The 21940-nt window shown below is 41.2% G+C and overlaps 1 protein-coding gene across 2 annotated transcripts in view; it reads left to right on the forward strand.

Annotated features, from left to right (window-relative positions):
• LOC119560486 overlaps positions 1-21940 on the forward strand; it is a 107715-nt gene that overhangs the window by 5634 nt on the left and 80141 nt on the right. For both annotated transcript variants that reach the window (XM_037873949.1, XM_037873950.1), the window contains exon 2: positions 16576-17228. In XM_037873949.1, the coding sequence (XP_037729877.1) occupies positions 17069-17228 (160 nt within the window). In that variant the 5' untranslated portion in view covers positions 16576-17068. The remainder of the gene's footprint in view (positions 1-16575; positions 17229-21940) is intronic.

The raw sequence follows: 21940 nt of genomic DNA on the forward strand, positions 1-21940 counted from the left end.
CACGCCTTTTGTGTGGAAATGCAAAGAGCAATTAAACTTGTATTCGCCTGCGAAGGTTGTTCCATAATTGCATGGCTCGGACCACAAAGCAAGGAATTCGAGGAAAATTATAATTTCAAGCCCTAATAACGCGGCAAGGTGTAAGGTAACGAAAAACGCTAAGTGAGGGCGTGTTTCGGGGGGCGTGATGTGGGTTGGCTATAACTCAAGTCAGTTGGGGTCGGGCGAAAAGGGCGGAAAATAGATCTCAGCTCGGGTTGGATTTTCGGGGCGGAGCGCGGTTTTATGGGTATATGGAAAAATACTTGCCTACTTATCGGTGCTGAACTGAATGCTAAAATTAGCACGTGTGGCCCCACATCTAATCCCTATCAATAAAACATTGCGCAGGGCTCATTCCAGGTCATCATTTCGAACTATACCTTCCAGCCACTGTTATATTTAGCTTATTCTCGGCAGTTTATGTGGCCGCAAAGTGCCCCTTTCCTCGGTGAAGTTTGCAGTACAAATACAAGTTAAAGCAAATATTGCAGGGCAAACATTTCATTTAAACAATCAACGTCAATGATCTGTAAACAACAATGAAAAGGGTTTTTACTACCGTCGAGCATTTCGAAGGAGGCGTGCACATGCATACATCATACAAAACCAGCCAAGACAACTCCCACACACTCACACAAGGACGGCCATTGTGCCGGGCATAAACACACACTTTTAAAACACATCAAGCATACGCCCTGTATGGCATACGGCTCTGGTATGTGGCTGTGCTCCTGCGGGGTGTGAGCCCATTTGATATGAAGGTAGCTCGCGGGTTACTTTCGGTCTACAAACCGTGAAAATGTTTTATTCAGCAGCAACCAAACCAAACTAAATAGAACGAAAAAAACGTGAGTCTACAAGCAGACAGTTTCCAAAACACGTAAAGAAAAGGAGCTAAAGTTGAAAATAACTAATTTCTGGATTTGGCTGGACTTGATAGTTTTGTATGTGTCATAAAAAATAATGAGAAACTTTAAGAATTAAATTAATACCTGAAAATGACAGATCGAAGTACATAGTATTTAATGCTTTTTTAGAAGTACTTTTTTCTACAAGTGCACCCAGATACTAAAGTAAGCCACAAGCTACAGCAGCGGAATACAACGGAAAAGTTTCCGCCTTCGATGTTTTGTTGGGTTATTCATTTATTTTTTGTTTGCTGTTCTCAACTCCAACACATGCGGCTAACAAACAAGAGCGCATAAAATGTGACTTTACCAGAAATAAATAAGCCAAAGCGCTAAAAGCATTTGCCAGCGGCAGTGGCCCGCTTTTATAGAGGTGAGAAACCGCCGAGAGAGCTTTAGAAAATTGTCCATGCTAATTATTCGAGGACGCTGGCATGGTTTAAACTTGTAACAACCAGACATGAGTTTAATTTTAAGTGCCAGTCTAGGAAGTAATTCAGTTTGGTTCATTAGAGCGACTGCAGCAGGCTCACACATGAGACTTGCAGCAACGTAAAATTGACAAACAAGTTTTTGGGCGCTTACTTAACACCAAAGCAAACACATGTTTACAGCATGTTGCATATACATACAAACACCCTTGGAGAAGAGACTCTCGAACAAAGTCTGGCGCATATAACTACACTGAAAATAATTGATTCTAGGTGTATCTATTCTTAACATAGGTGCATCTTTGACTACCAAATAAATTGATGAAAATGATTTTTTATTTCAAACTCAATAATTTGAACTTTTTAAAATTTAATTTTTTTTATCAAGGGTTCTTATATATTTGTATTTATTAATAATTTTTAATTTGCAAGATAGATTGGTATTTAACATTTATTATATTTTAATGATGATACCATATAAACCGGTATTTCACTTTTATTATATTTTAAAAATTATATGATATCGATATGATATGGTATATCGACATGAGTTTCTTTGAAAACGTATTTTCTCAGTGGACATCAAAAATGCTCAAGTAATTATTAAGTACTGCTCTTTGCGGTAACCGAGGAAGGGCCGGGTCCCATGTTGCACTTTTCTCTACTTATGGCATGTTTGCAAGGGTGTTCGAGAGACTTGTGGCATTTTTTGCTCCTCGGGGCGTATGCGCAATATTTTTGAGGGCAAAAGTCGCAGCCGCATTGTCAACAAACTTGAAGGATTATCAGAGTCAACAAATGTTGAGGCAACTTAAGACAGGCTGGCTGGCTGGCTGGCTGGCTGGTGGCTGGTTGGGCGGTTGGCAGGGCAAACAAGTCGAGCTGGCCAAGATGCCCACTAAACTATTCAAATATGCACTTGCGGCCCAAACATTTGCCTGGCCAAATTCAATTTCCAGCAGCTGCTCTCCTCTCGAGGTATTATTGAAGTTTCTCCTTTTCGCCCAGACTAATAATTTAATTTTGTTGTAAATATTCTTGCGGTCATTTGTTTTAAATTCAAAATTAATTTCATTAATTTATTTGAGACCATAAATTGCCAGTAAAGATATGCCGACCGAGCCTTTGGCCAATTCGCATTCACAATTACATTGCATTCACATGCACAGGCATTTTAAAAAGGCTTCCATACGAACTGAATGTGTGCGTTGGCTTGTCCGGCGGAGAGTTGGCAAAATTAGTGCTCGTTTTAATTGAGTTTGTTAATAATTCAGTAATGGCCACTACATTCCATCGGTCTCCGAGCCAGAGAGCTTTAGCCACATTCCGGGATGCGGACGTGGTAGTGGGACGTTGGTCAAACTGTTACATGCCAGCTGCCAACGAATTTCCAGCTGCCTGCCATATTCGAGTCCATTACAGTTGCGGTTACGCTAGTAGATAGGGTTTTATATTTTCCCCACGAAACGATTCAATTTGTAATATCTAAGCCTATAATATTATGTGATTCATTATAAGACTTATTTTTCACGCACAAATTGTCTAAATTTATATTTATAGCTTAGGCTTATGACTATAAAATTTCTAAAAAAGGCTTACTCTTCTTTTATGAATAAAATATACCTATCGATAAAAACGATTGAGGCTTATAAAATAATTATCTATAGCAATAAATACATAAATTCATTTGGATTTTAATTTTATTAGTAAGCGGAAACCATTCCAAACACTCTTTAGTTAGTATGACTTTAGCCTATATATTAACCTCAAAGATCTTGAAAAATTACGCCGACTTAAACTTTTTTTGGAACGCCTTCTACTGCTATCACCATGACCGCAGCTGTAGGTCCTTCAATATCCTTATATGTAACTGAAATTGCCGAGCATGTGTATGTGCGTGGGAAAAACTAATTAACTAGTTTTGCATTTGGCTCATTTCATTTGGCTGCGCTCTCAGAGCTTTTTATGATTTTGATTAATTTTCAGCCATAAATATTTATGCAGCCAGCTTTATTATTCCGCAGCTGCTGGGCGGGCTGAGGGCATTTAGTTTAGCTCCAGATCCCGCCTCTCAGACGCACAAAGCAACCAGGCCAGCCAGTCAGCCTTTAATGTTTTCCGGGTCAGTCACAGTCACTCACTTCCCTTGAGCTCGTTGTCGGCACTTTTGTTTGTCAGCATGGACGATGACACCGCCGGACGGCCAGACACTCAGACGGCCGGACGGAGAGGGTCGACCCGGAGGACGGAGGACGAAGCATGGAGCACCGGGCCAGAACGGAACAGAGGCCAGGGAACAGGGAACAGGCCATGCCAGAGCCTCTGGCTGCGCTTTTTACATGGGAAACCGGCAGCACAAGCCGCTTCACTGGCACCCACATGGAGCGAAAAATATTTTGTGTTCTTAAAAGGCAACTATTGCGTTTGAAAATCCTGTAAGCTACACTTTTTTACCTAAAATATGGTCGGTAATATTTAAAATATTTCTAATATTTCTATATTAACAAATAGTACAAAATAGTACATTTTCCCATTTCATCATTTCTTACAAATTTTGAAAATACAATAAGCTACGTAGATTGTGGCAGCCTCTTTGGATTTAATAAAGTTATAATTGGCAGAAATAAGATTAAGTTGATTGCCTAAAATGCCAATTAAAATAAGTGTATTTCATTTTGCTTTGAGCTATGTACTTTACACATTTTACTACAACTTATTGCAGAAGCATAAGGCAATTGTCCAATAAAAATAATGCTAAACCGGTTAGTAAGAACCTAATTGCAAAATTTTATTGCATCACGTTTTACAGTATTTAGATAGGGCTACTCCCGGACTAAGGCAGGCATTGTACCCCCTATTTTTCTCAGTGCACGGCAGACAAAGAGGCTGTCGGTCCGTCGTGGTGCTGTGCACTTGGGCGACTAAGCTGCATCAGCTCACTGGGCAGCAGCTGCGACTCGGGCCGCTGGAGCCTCCTCTGTTGACAAATAAGCAAAGGCCGAGGGCCGCCAGTCTGCCGCCCACTTTTCATGCCGACAAATTGAGCAGGACATTGAATTGTCAACCAGGGGCTACGCAGCAGCCCTTGACGGCCTGACGAACACCCACCCACCTCCGAAACACCCACTTTTCAGTTGCCAACCCAAGCCCATACCAACTGGCAACTCCGGTGAAAAGTCGCTGTCTCTCTGCGGGGGGTTGATTATATTGTTGACGTTGATGTTGATGAAGCATGATTTGGATTTTCATCTTTATTGCATTATACTTAAAAACTATTAGCGGCCATCCAACGGGTCCACTAGCTGCGCACAGTGCTATCAGCTTGCTTTGTTACAGGAAAAGGGAGTATTTATGGTCCAAAAAGAGAGTTGGATTTTGTTTAAGTTTTAGATATAAAAATATATCGTTATGATATCTGTAAGATTAAAATTTTTTTTATTTCAATTGCGTTTTTTTAATTGTCTTTAATAGAGTCTTGGTTCAGAATATTAAAATATAGAATTTGAAACTTTAAGATTTTTATGGAACTTGAAAATGAGGTACTATGGGACTTATAAATCCTTTAAACTTAATCCCTTATTTATTTTTATACAGAAAAACCAAAGCTGTGACATTTTAGCTGTTTCCACTGCTCAGTTCTAGCAACTCTTTGGAATATAAAGCGGGCAACTGTGTTCCTGACATGATTGCATTAGCCGCGAATGGACTGAAGTCTAGACCAACTACTGCTAAGCCGGTCTCTCAGTTTGTTGCGTGGCCTGTTAAGTGATTTATGTGATTAGTCGCGTCGCCGGGCTTAATGCAGATGAATGATGCTGTTAAAAAATTGAGAAATCAAATGATTCCACTGGCAGGCAGTGGCTGTAATTTACAAGCTGATAAAAAGTGGCACTTAAGGCGACTGCGAAACGCTCGTTAGCCTGCATTCGGTGTGTATATAAATTTAACCAGCCAGAAAATAACGCCCGATAGACAAATGGCCAAGGGCTCCGTGTTCCCAAGTTCCCAAGTCCCCTAACCAACTCCCGTCAGAGCGACTTATCTGCAAGTTGAGCAGCTTGGAGCACAAAATCTTGATAATGGAAAATTTATTAATCCCATCAACGACAACAATAACAATAAAATGTAAACAAATGACTGACAGCGAGCAGAAGCTCTGTGGGAAAAGGGGTGGCCACTGCTTATGGAGGTGTTGCACGACAGTCGAGTCCATTGATACAAATCAAAATCGGCCATTTCAGGGTTTTATTGCGTTCGAGGAACTATGAGTTACGGGTCGAGTGAGTCCTAATCAGGTGGCCAGGGGTGCTTTTTATTGAAAATGTACATTATTCCAACACGCAAAGGTGGCCATTGTTTGGCTCTGATTTCCATTCGCCATAACGATGATAATAACGACGTTGATACACCGCATTCCGTATTGGGCTGTCAGTAATAACTCAATTGGCCAGATCGATGGCGTTTGATAGGGACTGTGGGTCGGGGATACCGAGCTGTGAATTGATGTTCTATAGTTTGGGTGGTGATTATCTAACATTTTATTGGGGCCCATGAGGGCTCATTGTTGGGATTTGTGTGTTTAATCGGAGGGCCAATTAACTAGGACCAGCGAAATGCGGGCCGGAATGCTTGACAACCTGAGCGGGCCGAAAAAAGCAATTTAGCAAGTGTCAAAAGTGGCCAATTTACTTGTTACTCCTGGCTTTTGCGCCCCAGAACTCCGACTCCCTGCTGTGTCAACAATGAAATCGGTGAAATTGGCTGGAAGTCCATCAAAAACCCGCTTAGAGAGGCGAACGGGAAACAAAGTTGGAATGAAATGAAACTTTACCAACTAATAGAAATGTTATTATTTGTCTGGGGGAACTCCCAGGCAAATGAAATATGAGGGGCCCCAAAAGTTGAGAGTTCCCAAAGAGCATTGAGTGCCCGTTTTTTCCGTTTGCTTTGTTTGTTAAATCAACAATTTGCTTGTCTCGAAACTTCATTAATTAAACATACCCACTATCCGATCTAGAATTGATTTGCGACTCTAACCTTGAGCAGTCGAGATTGTTCATCCAGCCGCATCATCAGTGAATCAGCGAGTAACCCCTCCGTTAAATTCTGAAATATTGAACTTTGCCACTAATTAACATTCACGCACCTGCAGTATCCCTGTGCCCCAAGGCCCCCGTTGCCCATCACGCCCTTCAGGTTGCGACTTAACTTTTCAGCGCACAATTTATACAAAGTCATCTGGGAGCCCACCGTCTTGGCCCGGAATCAAAATAATTTAGTTGCCACCTTCGTTCGCCTGCAATCGATGGCGGCTGTCGGAAACTTTAAAACTTTCCCCAACTGTTTGCACAATATCGCATGTTGGCAGTTCGGCAGCGAAACTGCTGGGCTGGGTCACCACCTTAACTCCAGACGACATTTCGGACGCTATATTATTACAACAGTTCATCAAACTCGGAATCAGTGCACAGAGAGTATCTTTGGGGTAAAATGTGGAGAAAGCATAAAATGTATACATTTATTGGTCCTTTAAACTTCTATCATAATGTTTTGTAATAAATCTAATAATTAAGTAATGTCTTGATCATCTTTAATAATTAAGACTCTCCTTTTTCAAGCTATTGGAAGATCAAATGATAGAACACTTAAATATATTTAAATACTTGGAAAAATATGAAAGCAATTATTATTTTTACTGTCTATTATAATATAATATTTAAAAGGTGTTAATGTCCTTTTAGGTGTATCAAAGTACGCAACAATACATTTTATCTCAGAAGTATTAACTCATGAGGTATCATTCATTCAAAAAGACGACTATTTTCTAGTCACTGCATACTTTTAGACACCTAAAATTAAATTGAAGAGTTATTTTAAAGCGCCCACTCCGTAATCCATATTTGAAATGTAATTTCGGTATCGATTCTTTTCGCTCTGTGTCTCGAACTATATTTATAGCGAGGTATCGCTGTCGATGCCGACGTCCTCGCTAATGTAGATGTAAACGGGTAGCCCCTGGGACTCACTTTTATCAAACAGCCCATTGGGTATTTGGGCTGGAGCTTTGGTAAACTTTGCCCCTGCTCAGCTCCCCCGGTCACCTCATCCTCACCTGAGCTCCCTGGCGGTGGTTGGTTAGTTGGTCGGGGGCCTTTAGTCACAGAAAGTTTTCGCTTTCGATTTGCTGCTGCCTGCCCCCCTTAACCATACCCATTTTCGTGCCAGGCCGTGGCCAAAACGCAAATTGTTGAAAGTTTGCACTAAAGTCGTTGATTTCATAGCTGAGAGGTGAGCTCAACTCGTTCAGAAAGTCTGCCAAAGTAGTTGACGTGAATCGATGGGGGGAGCAGTGCCGGACCGGGGCTCCTGGAATCCTGGGGATCCTGGGCCGGGAGGCAGCCAGCAAGGCACGTAATTGAGTAAAGTTGCCGCTGCGGCGGTGCAAATGCGAATGCGGATCCACTTGAAAGCCGAACGGCAAATGTTTCGATATATTGCGTCTGGCAGCCGGAGCGCGACAATGAAAACTAACAATAACTTCCATGCAGCGGACGAGTTTCCATCTCCCAGGGAGGCCACAAAGCTAAAATCATAGGCCGTGCCCGGGGGATCAGCGAGCGCTGCAGCGACTGCGGCCCAAACAATCGGCTTTTACTCCTGGGCTTTTTAATTGTCCGCTTCTGAGTGTGTGGGTTTATTGAGTACAGTCGTGGTCAAGAATAAAATCGAGGCAGATAAAAATGGTTGGAGAGAAAACTGAATATTAATATCCTCAAAACACCTTTAACAAACAATAGCACCTTAACATAGTTTTCAACGGTTGCCTTTTCAATAAAATTATTTAGCCTATAATAATAAATATAATCAATTTTGTAAAAGATATTTAATTTAAGAATACCTTTGAAATTTGTCATTTTAATTATAAATTAATTTTGATTTTCAAAGGGAATAGACAAATAACATTTGAAAAAAGTTTGTGAAATTTGTACTTTATATTAAGAATGAAGTAGTTAAGGTACTCTTTTAAAGCTTTTGACACAGAATATATTTTTGTGGCAAGTCCTATTTTTCTGATATAATGGTTATAATATTTTACATATTCTTACTAAACAAAATATTAAAAATTTGATGTCCATGCTAAGAACTCGAATTTGAATATTACAAAATTATATTATTTTCTGTTTACGTATATTTTGATGTACCAAAATTCTCCGAGGAAAAAACGCCTACAAACTACACATAAAATATTGCAACGAAAACTTTTAAAAGTTATTTTTACCCCTATATTTGTTTGGCAGCAGTTTTGTTGAAGTGAATACTAAGCATTAGCTGGCGGATTTCAGTAGTTTATGGCAGGGTTTTAGATGCTACCATTTTACTCGCAGCTGTGTGTGTACCAGCGTGCGCTGGTGTGTGTGACCGCGTGTCCGTGTAAGGACTTTGATTGTTTTCTTGATGGCGATGTGTGGGTGAGTTTTGCAATGGCTTCCGCCGGGTTCAACTGGATACTTCTGGTGTGTGTCTGTGTGTGTGCTTTATTTGTCGAGTGTAGCTGCGCTTCAATTTATGACATTTTGACAGCAGTGTTGCAGTTGAATCCGAAAGTTGCTCTCTTGAGTAATCGCACAGCTTTTTTTTACTTACAAGCGCGCAATTTTGTGGATTGCGCAGAAATATTTAGAAATATGTGTGTGTTTATAGAACTTTTCTGAAAGCCTATACAGCAGTTAGCAGCGGAACTCAAATTAAATATTTATGGTGAAGAATCTAAATGTGGATTTTCATGAGATGGGTCGAAAGAAGCCCTGCGAATATATCAATACATCAGTTTTAATCAAAGGAATAAAAGGGGTAAAATTGAATGGTGGAATCAGATACTTTTGCGGTAATATTCCCTATGATGGACAGTTGAAGGCCAACTAAAATTGTAGGCAATTATATTGAGTTACAATGGAAGCGACTTGAATGTTTAAATGAATAAATAATTGAAATGAAACTATAGACATTTACAAAAAAATGTTAGTACAATGCAATTATTTGAAAAAACAACATAAAAATTCTTTATGATTTCGCATAAAAAGGACATTCCAGTAATTGACTCTAGCGAATAAAAAATAACCGGCGAAGCTGTCATATTTTATTCGTTAGTTGATATGTGTTGTAACTGAAGCAACTTTGCAAGTAAAAAACGGAATTCAATGCACGCATTAATGTGTTATTCCCGATCCGTTCGGTAAGCCCATAATTAGTGCAAAACAATGGGGCCTGAACAAATAAATGTATCAAGCGTTGCAATTATAATTTAATAGCATTTTACCAGCTGAGCTGTTCGAAGCATAATTTTCCCCGACACATTCCATTACTTAAACTTCAGTCGCCGAGCGAAGGCAGCTGGAATTACAACGTACACGGCCGTATTTGCTCGAAGTGTTTGAGGAGGTAACGCTGACGCACAAATACAGCGAGTTAGCTATTAAACATATTTGACTTGCCGTCGAAGTGAGCAAAGCACACACCCTTGCACTTGGGTTCCCTGGTGGATGCTGTGTTGTCAATTTAGCTGTTATTTAGCTGAAACTGGCTGTCTTCGAGGATCAAGGATATCCGATAATGGTTACGAACTTTGTGGATCTTTCAATTTTTAACTTGATATAGAAAATTAGCCTATATATAGGGAGAAGTCGTTAGGAAAGGGATTACAAGAAATTAAAAAATAATATTACTGCATTTATACTTTGACATAAGCAGTTTAGAACACAGTTTTATACGGAAAATATATATTAAATGTATTAGTGACAGTTAGTGTGTAAAAAATCAGATCTTAATTTGTAGACTTAACTTAATTATGTTATTTATTAAATTATTCTCAGGTTAAAAGGCAATTGCAAATTACCTATAGGCTATGTTTTTATTTACGTTCTTACATTTTGACTTTGTCTAGGATTTAGATCAGATGATATATTTTGTTTGCCCTTAAGAGACTTAACATAATTAAACAGTGTTTAATTGTTCCTAACCTGATAAGTGAGGACAATAAATATTGAATTACAGAGAAAAAGTATGGGTTATTTGTAGGTTGTTAAAAAAAGAGCTTTGTATTTTTATAAGAACCTTCTAGTATATATTTTTAGCTCCTTTCGTGGCCCGTAATTAGCAGCACTGTTAGGATGCTGAAGGATTTTCCCCAGGTCCGTGTTTGTGTTGGTGAAGGGGTGGCGGTGTATGATAATAATTCAACAAATTGTTGTTTAACAAGGAGAGACAGCCACAGTCACGCGACTGGCTCCTCGCTCCCCAATCCTCACTGCTCGTCCTTCGATCCTTGAACCCCGAACCCCCAACCACCAACCCCCAACCCGAACCTCTCGAGCGTTCGTCGTGTTAATCGCTTTATATGCAGCGCTCTCAAGTGTGAGTGCGAGTGATGTCTTGTTTTAATGCAATGTGTGTGGGTGTGGGTGTTGCTGTGAGGGTGTAAGGGTGTGCGAGTGTGCGAGTGTGGGAGTGCCTGGGGCAATACACGCACAGCTGCCGAAATATCTTACCTCCATTTCATGAAATGAAACAATTAGGAGAAAAAGTTGCCTCTGCTAAGGACACTTTCCTTTGGCCCCTCCATCGCCTCTTCCCCCTCCGAACCCCCGCATTTCCGGAGGGTTTTCGGATATCCAAAGCCCAACCCTTTTTATAGCTCGGCAAACATGTGTATGCCTGTAAACAAGGCTGCCTGCCTGTGTGTGTCTCTGTGTGCGTTTAATGACAAAATAATTAGAAAACTTTTTGTGTACTTTGTAGCCGGGGCCCGGAGTCTGAGACTGAGTCCTCGATGTGTCGTAGTTGCTCGGATGTCCTCCCACATTCCGCCCTGTCAATGTCACCGCCAATTTGCTACTTCAGCCTGTTTTTCGGGCCCGGGCCCTGCCTATATGTACGGAAACGTGTGTATCTGCTTCTGGCTTCTGGCCACACACATCTGGAAATTGCCAAACAAGAGCTCCGCCTCCGCCTCCGCATCTGCCTCTGCCACCAACGGCCTTGGTGTCTTTGGCAATTAAGGGGCTGGGGTTGCGACATTGACACCTGACTGGCTGGGTTTTCCTGGCAGGGGGATCATTGCTCGGGAAGCATGTCGAAATGTTAAAAATTTAAGCAACTAAACGCTAAATATTTAATCAAAGACCCTGGGGTTACACCGCCGTGAAATTTAAAAGCTGCTAATGTTGTTATCTAATTAGGAGGCATGTTCTGTAAAAAGCTTTTACAGCTGAATTTAGTCCTTTGAAATGTCTTTACTGCTCTAAAGCATTTTAATGATTTTTTAAGTGGTGTTGCCCTGACCAAATATTTAAACCATATCGCTAAAATTAAGTTGTTATAAACTTTAGACTGCAGAATTACAAGCCATGTATAGCAAATATATTGAATATAATTTATAAATTTTGTAATATTTAACCAATTAAAATTGCAAAGATATTGTGCTCTGTTAAAAAAACTTGGGAGGCCCACGTGCGCTGAAAACGGGCATAAATACAAACTGCTGCAAGCCATTCGCAGCCATGTTTTCGTAATTTAAATATAACCCCATAGTTTTTCATAGCATAAGAAGATTAAATATATTAAAACCATCGAATTTTAATAGCTTGCGGATGGTGTAAGCCCTTCACGTACAATGCCCCAACTCTCCAGTGTGGGACGTAGATTAAGTGGCTCAGAGGAGCTTATTATTTCAGACGCCTGGAGGCGGGGCTGGCTTTGCTATCGGTTTTTAATTATCTTTGAATAGATGCCATTTGTATTAAATCGAGAGCACCGCAAGGCACCGGGGTGTGACTAATGCGAAAATCTGCGCGGCAGGGGCAATAGTACCAGACCATCCGATTGCCCGAATATTTTATTGGACTCGGCTATCAGCCACTTGGCATTTAGTTATTAAGCACTTGAGCATATGGCGCAGCCAGGGGGAGGGCCCAACTTCCGCCAGACAGACGCAGGATACACCCACTATACATGCTGCCAACAGACTGCGCCACTTTATTCCGCCGATGGCCCACATTGCGTATGCGTATCGTCACGAAACTAGCTGCTTACCGGCTGTGTACGTGGAGGTGTTTTTATTGAAGTGCGTGGCGAAACACTTTAACTCGTTGTCCGAGCTGACGCACGGAAGCGGGGAACGGGAACACGGGGATCCGCATCTGGGCACGACATCTCCTGGGCTTCCAAACCCACGAAACGTGCCAAATCGATGGCAGTCCATGTCCGTGGTCGCAGAAAAAGAAAAAGTCGTAAACGCGGTGCCAAGAAAAACCTCGAGGAGGTCCACAGCCATAAAAGAAATTACCCATTTCGTTCTCAAAACTGGACCTTTTCTCGAAGTAATTGTAATGGCATGCATATAGTTGGAAGTTTAGAATGCAGAAATGCTGTACAGTCTTAGTTTTCGACTTGCGTATTTTTCTAAACAAAATCAAGGAGGTTTAAAATAAAACTTAATCAGTATAAATTTACCAATAACATTAAAATCTGTTAATTAACTAATTAACTTGTTGTTTATATAGAACTTAGCTTTTATTATTTCTTGTAAGCTACGATTATCCTCATTTTAGGCTTATGTATCTGTAAAGGCCAAATGTTAGTTGCTTATTACTGTATGACACTTGTTTAAGTTTCGACTAACTGACTGACTTTATTTAAAAAAGTCATGGCAACCTCATCAAATGTTTTTGAACAACAGACCCTGTTTTCCCTCAGTTACCAGGACTGTTTGTAAGTTTAGTCAGTTAAGCAAGTGTCATACGGTTATACTTAAAATTTCAATTGTTTCATTATAGATTTTCCCTTCGATTCCATTTAAATAAAGCCCTATGCATGACATTTTGATTAACTCAATAAATTGTATAGTGTGTTTTGGAGTATGCTTGACATCAAGTTAACCCTTATGTTTAGCCTGGTTTGATGTTGTCTTTTAACTCCCCAATTTTAAACGTGTCCTTAGAGAAATAGCGGGGAACATAGCAGTTTCCGGGTACAAGCTCAGCGAAAAATTCCAACTACCCGGTGGAAAGATGCCAAAAAGGTTTTTGGTCAGGAGCTGGGCCCTGACCGATAAATGCTTACATGAACTCATGCCTGGACAAATACTCGTATGAATATACACGGAGCGAGGGCACATACGCTGCCAAGTATTTGCACTGCCCGAAAGGAGGAGCCGCAGAGGCAAAAGGACGAAAAAGGACGGGGAGCGTCGGGCTAAAGGCAAACTTTGTGCCACGTGTGGGGCAGGAATAGAGGGCAGGAGCTAGTTGATTTTCAACAGTTGAGTCGAGTTTATTTTGCCGGCCAGGTGAGACTGCGAGCAGGTTGGAAATGGTTGGAAATGGGGCAAAAGAACAGGCAACAGCAGCCGGCATTGCATACATTTTTGCTGCGTGCCTCGGCAGTTTTTCTACCATTTTCCACCCAGCCGGCCAAGTCGAGCGTGAAATGTTGATGAAGTAGCCGCACATGTTTGCCGTTCGCCTCTTGTCGTGCATAAGTTCCTGGAACCGGTTTCACCTCAAGTGAGTGTTTAGGCGCAAACTTTTGTCCTTCCCCGGTCTCCGCCTGTCTAAGCGCAAATTAGTTTGTCGGGCCAGGGGGGCAGAAGTTGGGATTGTGCAACATCAAATTCATGTTCCCCGTTCTGGCCCTGCATTTCGGGTGCCACTTGTCCCATATGCATATAAATAAGCGATAAAAAACGCTCTCAGAAAGAAGGAAAGTTTCGCAACTGGAGCATGTCATGATGCACGGCCACCATAGATGTTGAGGCACATGCATCGTTACCGAAACAACCGTCAAAAACGAGAAGAGCTGGCTTGGGCCAAACAACGGGTCGGAACTCAGGATTCCCCGGCGCCAGGACTCTGATTCAGTTTCAGTTTCAGTTTCTGGCACTGTTTCGGTTCCAAGGACAATGTAACCATGTTAAACAGCAATCAGAGTGGAAATACAAACCACTCGCTGGTAATTTTGCATGCAACGCTTAATGTTTGTGGCGAAAGTGGCGTTGATTTCGGCAGACAACTTTTTCAGTTTTTCGCCTCCGCCCGCCCCGCTCTTTTGGATTTTTATTTTCTGCCTGTGTTTTGTTTTTTCTGCATTACATTTCCCCCCTCCCAAAACAGTGTCGCTAAAGTTTTTCCAGGGGCGGTAGGTGAAAGGGGTGATGGTGGGGAGGGGCAGCCCCTCGGCAGCGGGCCAAATTAAACGAAATGTATACAAAATTCGCTGCAGCGACGCTGCTGCACTCGAAATTTGAGTGAGTGGCTGCCTGCATAAAATAAAGAAGCCCCGCCAGCAGCGGATGGCTGAGGGCTGAGCAGCGTTCTGCACTGCGGAAAAAGAGCTGGGCTTAACCTTATATTCGGAGATTATACATACTTATCAGCTAAATTTAAAAATCCCGAAATATAGTAATGTGTTTGAAATTGTCATTGATTATTTTCCTAAATAGTTCTATCTATCCATTTGCCTTAAAGTAATCGTAAACAACAACAATACTCCGTTCACAGTCCAAATTTTTTGAGTCCGTCAGCAGCTTCAAATTTCTAAGCATTAAATCAAATTTTCTGGAAGCTAGGAAAAAGCTCTTTGCTGAGACTCGATGCCACATCTTAGAATTAAGTTTTAGTTTGTTTCGTGAGTAAGCCCCGATCGGTTGCACTATATAAATACAAAAATACAAAAAAAAACACAAAATAAAAGTTTTTATATTATAGTGTTTTGTACTCACAAGTTTTATTAAAAAGGTTGTTTGTATATAAAAATTGCTACAGTCAGCACAAATTATTTGTAAGTAAAGTTCTCTAAGTTCTTGAAATTGAGAAATGGAAAAAATAAATAATTTATTTGAATCGCTTGTAAATTTATATCGTAAAGGTGTTTAATAGCGCTTTAAGACCGTGTTGCGTTAGAGGTTTGAGTTAGTGCATTTGAGTATATATCAGGCTTAAAGATAAGGTATTATTAAGATCTATTTAACTATAAAGGTTTTTTAAAAGGCTTTTAGGTCACCCAGACACAAGATCTCAAAACAGTGTAAATGGGCAAAGTGAGGCTTAATTAATAGGCAAATTGTTGGTTAAATTCCTAATGCTGTCAGGTTGAGCCATTTCGCTAGTAGGTTAATTAAACTATAGCCACATAAAATTTTAAAGGGGCTATCAATCTAGCAAATTCATTTTAGTTTCGAGTTGAATGTTTTTCCCCGAGTGTTTGGTTTGGTTTTCGGCCTGGTCGGGCGGCTGGGATGTGCAGGCAGCCGTGGCGTGAGATGTTTGCCAACATGTACAACAATGTGCTGTTGCTTTTGGTCTTGTTTTTGCTGTTGCTGTGCTTCTGGTGCTGCCGCGTTGTCTAAAGTTTGAAGTGCGCATAATAAGCCGGGCGGGGTGTGGGGATGGGGATAGGTTGGTATGGGGATGTGCCCAAACCATGCCAAATTAGGCACTGCAGATAGTGCCCCGAAATGTAGGCAACCGTTTTTGGGGGCCAAAAGAAGCGAGAAGTGCTCCGCCGAAAGAGACTGGGGTTCAATGAGCCCGTCATCATTGCGCAGCTTGTTAGCTTTCGAAAGTGAAACTAATTTCCGTTTTTACGTGGATACAACTTGCTCGAAACTAGGTCAAAGAGTAAGAGTTTGGGCGTGTAGTTAGAGCCAACACTAGGCAGGTCTTTCCTAATGATGTCTAACGCGAACAAAGTCAAGTAATTTTAATGACTTTCATGGAAATGGAAATTAAGGTTATAAAGGTATATATTTATGATGAAAAACTAATCCATTAGCTTAAGAAAAATAATTAAATTACTTGGCCAAACATCAAAAATATACCTATGTATTTATACTCTTAGAGTCTATTAAAAAAGTTCCCTTAGATAAAATTTTCTAAATTTAAGTGTATAACATATTGCAATGTGTCGCAATTAGCTGAGAAAGGGTTGAGTTAACAAAAAACTAAACATATGATACATTGTCACTATTAATTGCGAAAAACCATATTCTGCACCGGCGTCATTATCTCATTAAGCAACATGCAATTAGCTAATTTATTAATTTACTAATCCACTTAAAAGGGATTTCGTATTTCCCCCGGCAAAACTGAAATTATAATTCTGTACACCTCTCTATTTTTCCAACCCTCCACCTTTTGCAGAAAATTGAAATCGGAAAAACAATGCAACAATTGGAGAGCTTCGCACACCTCAGTGCCACGCAGCAGCAGCAACATCAACGGCAGCAACATCAGCAGAAACAGCAGCAACACCAGCAGCAGCAGCGCGAAAGTTATGCCCCGGGCAAAAACTGAAAATGAAACAACTTAATTAGTAGTTGTAGGAGTCGAGAGCAAAAAGCCGCGCACTCCCTGAATTCCGAATCAGACCAGAACCAGCAACCAGCGAACAGCAACCAGCTCAGCTCGAGGAAGTGGTAGTGGAAGTGGAAAAGGACGCGGATGCGCACGTGGAAGCTAGTACCCACACAAAATTTTAGGGAATTTTTCGAAGAAGGTTAAAGTGTTCGCGTGTGAGTGGAAGAGTGGGTGCACTTTTTCGAGAAAATTAAATTGAAAACAACATCAGAAGCGAGGCGAGTAAACAGTCTGAAATACGAGACGAGCCTGCATATAAATTGTTACACTTTACACAATGGATTTGCCAGCGAAAAGGACTTCCACAATGCCCGTAACAACTTCCTACAAGGCCAACATCGGCCGAAGCTGCCTGGCTTTATTCACGCTCTTCCTGTTCGCGGCACACATCAGCATGACTTCCGGTCAAATCGATTGGGACGACGACGATGATCCAGGTGAGTGAGTTTGAATGCACTGGAAGAACAGCCGTTGGTCTTGGCTCAAAACCAAATGTTCTTGATATACCTTAAAATAATCTAACACCCAGTCATGTACTTTGTGCCACAAAAAGCACTAGAGTTTTGAAATCACTTTTAAATATCAATTCTAGGTGGCTAAAAGTATGCAACAATATATTTTGAACTCAAAAGAACACTTAGTTCACTGCATACTTTTAGACAGTTTAAATTTGATTGTGAAACCTAGTGAATTGTGGAGCACAACCCATATATATATATTACAACTATTTTCTGGAGATTTATAGTTGAATAGTACGACATCTTTTAACTTACAATAATTTTATTGGAAAAGAATACTAACAATACCAGTTACATAATATTTCACCATCGAGATAACCAGTTTTTTCGCAGTGCCGATACCAATTGAAATTCGATGCGAACGTTAAGTTAGGCAAAACAATCCGGCCAACGACTGGCTACTTCTTTTATGACCGCTCACCTCGGGCGCCGTGATTTGCATAAATTGCAAATCGCTGTCGGAAGAGACAGTTCAATCAACTGGAGATCCAAAGCAGGCGAAGCATTTTCCAATTGAGTTTCGGTTATGTTTTTGTAATTAAGTTTAATTGCCATTAGGTTTACGCCCTGGATACCTCAAAACCACGGGAACGGGGCCTTTAATTAATCGCAGATTTATGGCTTGAGGTATGTGTACGGCCATATAAATGGAATTTTAATTATTGAAAAGCTACAATTAAAATATTTAATGAATTCATAAGTCTGACAGTTTAATTGCAAGAGTTTGCCATAACTTTGGCAGCGCTGAGGAGAATATTTATAGAAGCGGATAAATCCAGTTGTTGTGACAGGCCCAAGGAGCCGCTCAGAGGCTTTGTGCTTTCGGATACCTGTTGGACACACATTTTAATTTATTTATTTGCAGCAGCTGTGGGCGAAAAGTTCAATCTTCGGCCAGGCCATTAGCACAAATATTCATAAACTTTTGCCAGAGCTTGCAGTCTCTTTTTCTGAGGTCCTCTCTTCCACCGATTCAAATTCATCGGAATAATTAATTTCTGCTTTGAGGAGAACGCTTTCACGGCGCTTGGGCCACGGCCACACCCACACCCACCCACCGACGGACGGATGGCCTTGTAACCTCCACACTTTTCTATTTTGCGATCAAAATGGAAGTCCTTTGTGGCCCGGAGGGGGCCAAATCACACGGTTTGTCTCGTTTATCGATTTTCGCCCCATTGTGCGAGGCGCTCGGTGGCGCACGCTTTTAAGCTAACGATGCAAACTGAAAATGTTGACAACAAACATTTTTCAAGCTGTGAGCGGTGTGCCGTCCTTGTTGCAAGGTAGCCGGGCCTTAAACAAATACAGATAGAGCTCTATTCCCCCAGTGAATGTGCCACATGCCCCGTGTGTGTGGAAATAGGAGCAGACACGGCCGCCCGCCGAGATTCCATTTCAGCCCCGGCAAGCGGCACTGCCAGCTTTTACAGCTGGGAAATATGGTTTTGCATAAAATTGCGAATAAATGCTGCGATATGAGTCAAGGCTAAGATTAGGCCAGGCAAGATCTTAAAGCGCCGTTTTGTACTGAATGCTGCGGATGCGCCTGTGGAAAATTACAAAAATTAATCCGAGGAGGAGGCGGAATAAAAATGCCACAAATTTGCACAATCCGCACTGGAAAACCAACTGGCAATGGGATTTGTAGCCAATATATGAATGGGAGTTTCTTTTTAAAATAATGGGAAAACTTTAAATATTCCTAGGACACTTTATTGTTTTTGTTTAAGTGTTATAAATTATTTTTTAAATTTTCTGTAGCTCTTATAACATGTGGACTATTTTTTCCGAGTGCAGAGACGCAGCGCAATGTGGCTAGGGCCATAAACAACGAGCATTCTTCTCGGCCCCGCCAACACTGTAAAATTATGAAATCATAAAAATATTTTTACGATTACATAAAAAGTTGCGAAAATGTGGGCGTCGCTTACAATGTACGCCGAGGTCCTAGACACGGGGTCTGGGTTTTTCAGTCGGGGCTGGTTGCGAACCCCGGCAATTGCGTGATAGTATAAAATTCAACTTTGGACATATGACTTCATTATTTATCAAACGGCCGGGCTGGAAAGCGTCAAAGGGACACAGTGTCCCGGAATAGTTGGCCCCCAACCGCACTCCCCACATCCACATTGACCTGTGGCCGGAACCGAAACCTAGTACCATATATTCAAATTACGTGTGTCACACGGAGCCGAAGCCGAAGTCGAAGCCAGAGCCAAGAGCCAAGAGCCCATTTCCAAGGGGCCGAAAACGGAAAACCACATTCGAACAATTTCATTAAAAATGAGCCACATGTGTGGGACGCTTTTCGGGCTTTTCATTTGCTGAACTCTGCGGCTTTAACCCTATTAGCCTTTCGCCCCAGCCGGCCATAATTCATGTTGCTTTCATTTGTTTTGATTAGCAAATGCGGCCTGGATTGTAGGATTTTTGGCCAGCAAATTATAACGTGACTCGCGCGGCGGCCACTAAAAATCGTATGTATTTGGTGTATTTCTGCTCTGTCTCGTGCGTGTTTCTTTCACTTGCCACACGCAATCCGCAATCCACAAGCCGCAACGTGAGCTGTGAATTGCCGCGGCACAAAACACACTCATCCCACTGCGAAACGGAAGAAGAGCGAACGCGTTGGACATAAAAATTTTAATTTATGCCGTGTTGAGTGCGTTATGCCCCAGTTCGCCACAAGTGTGCCTACTTTAGATCTCCCCCATATCACACAATGTATGCAGATAGCTGGCACACGAGTCGGGCTGCTCCCCCGATTAACCGTGTTTCGGAACGGGGGAATATGTATCTCAAGTTTAATTAAACAATTCGCGAGTCAATGGAATGTAACGATAGATAGACGGAATTTATTCAAAGTTGCGGGAGTTATGAGAGATAAAAGGTTTCGGAATTCCAATTACTAACCGACTTGTTTGCCAACTTTGGTATAATTCAGTAAATAAAGTAAATAGGGCATAGACTTTATGTTCTTTGATTTCATAATTAAAGTATAATTAGCGGATAATGGATTTGTTCATTGAAACGCTTTTGGGTAAAATAAGGTAAATAATAAGTTAGCCAAAACATTGTAAATACATTAATTATTACAGTTATGTATTAATTGGTTATTAAAACGATGGTTCTGGACGTTTTTATAAAGTGCTGTTTATTTAAGAGTCTGCTTTCCTAAATTCTTTAAAAGACCCTTAAAATATAATATTTTGCCTGCAAACTCTATGGAAAGGCAGTCACTGTGCGATTCGAAGTCAGACCACAAATCGGCACTTCTGACGGGCTCTCTATAGCTCATTTTGCTGTCGTTCGCCAGGCGCTGGAAAATGTTGGATTTCCTCGAAGCACGCGATGGATTTCCATTTCCATTTCCCCACCGATGGCATATGAAGAAACCGGGCTGAGCGCGGCCGCAAATATGTAAAAATTATAATTCATGTTACATATTTGATGAAACACATTCAATCATTCGCCTGGCATGGCCGCAGCCCGATAATTACGCATTTCGCCTTTTTCGCAGTGTGGTTATTTTTAATGATAAATGACCGGGCCCAAAGTGTTGGAAATTTTTCGGAGCTTAGCCGAATATTTCGGCGCACGGGTGTTTATGTGCTGGGCGTGTTCTCCCCACCCAGTCGTGTAACTAATTTTGTGTCAAAAATACTTAGCGGCGACGGCGATAATACACACTCATGTTCAGAGTGTGTGCGGCAGGGCAACAAGGAGCAGGATGTGGCAACGCAATTTGTCATTTGTCAGAATCTAATGCAGTTAATAATTAGCTAAGCCGTCTAATGGCGAGGTGTCTCGATTCCTCTTGACAATGTAATGCTTGAATTCACTCCCGGTCTCCTTTGGGCCATTAGAGGAGCCAAGTTGCTCCAGTGCTCGGGAGCCTACGGGGAAATCAATGGATGATTAATTGCCCCAGCTAGATACAATTTGGCCTTAAAGGATTTGCCATTTACGTAGAGCTCTTGAATGTACACACAATTTGTATAATTATATTGCAAATAGGGAGTATAGAATATGGGCAATATGTAAATATGGCGGTAGGGTCAGTGACTTTCCGCAGTGCAGAGTTAATAAGCTAGTTGTAGTTAGGCATTATTTTATTTCATTTTAAATTTTAAAGCTGTTCGTAGTACTCTTTATAATAATAGGCTCCATAGGATAGTTAGGATAAGAAAATTTATTATAATATATCTTTAGAAAATTAACTGTATTGCTGGGAATTCGTAGAAGTAGGTGTGACCAGCTCAGGTTAAAAGAAATCCGAGTTATCAAGGCAAGCCTTCAATTCGGTTCCATACTTATGGAAACCAACAAAGTCCTGAAACCCTTAATTTGAACAGTTAAACGTGTAATCAATAAAGTCCGGATTTGCATACTGCTGAGAATCCCGGCTGTTGACAACATCAATGTGCTTATCCAGTGATTTAGCCGACTTTGGCTCAGCGGGGAATTTTGCCTGACAAAGAGAATAGCATTTCAAATGTCATGTATAAAAGGCAGAAGTCGAAAAAGGAGAACTAAAGCTGGTAGAACACGCGAAATCCTAGACCTCCGGTCCGACTGTCGCGCAGCAGACACGCTAAAACTGTTCACTTCGGCGAAACGTATAAATT

The sequence above is a fragment of the Drosophila subpulchrella genome, unplaced genomic scaffold (genome assembly GCF_014743375.2).
Source record: "Drosophila subpulchrella strain 33 F10 #4 breed RU33 unplaced genomic scaffold, RU_Dsub_v1.1 Primary Assembly Seq354, whole genome shotgun sequence".
Lineage (NCBI taxonomy): Eukaryota > Metazoa > Arthropoda > Insecta > Diptera > Drosophilidae > Drosophila > Drosophila subpulchrella.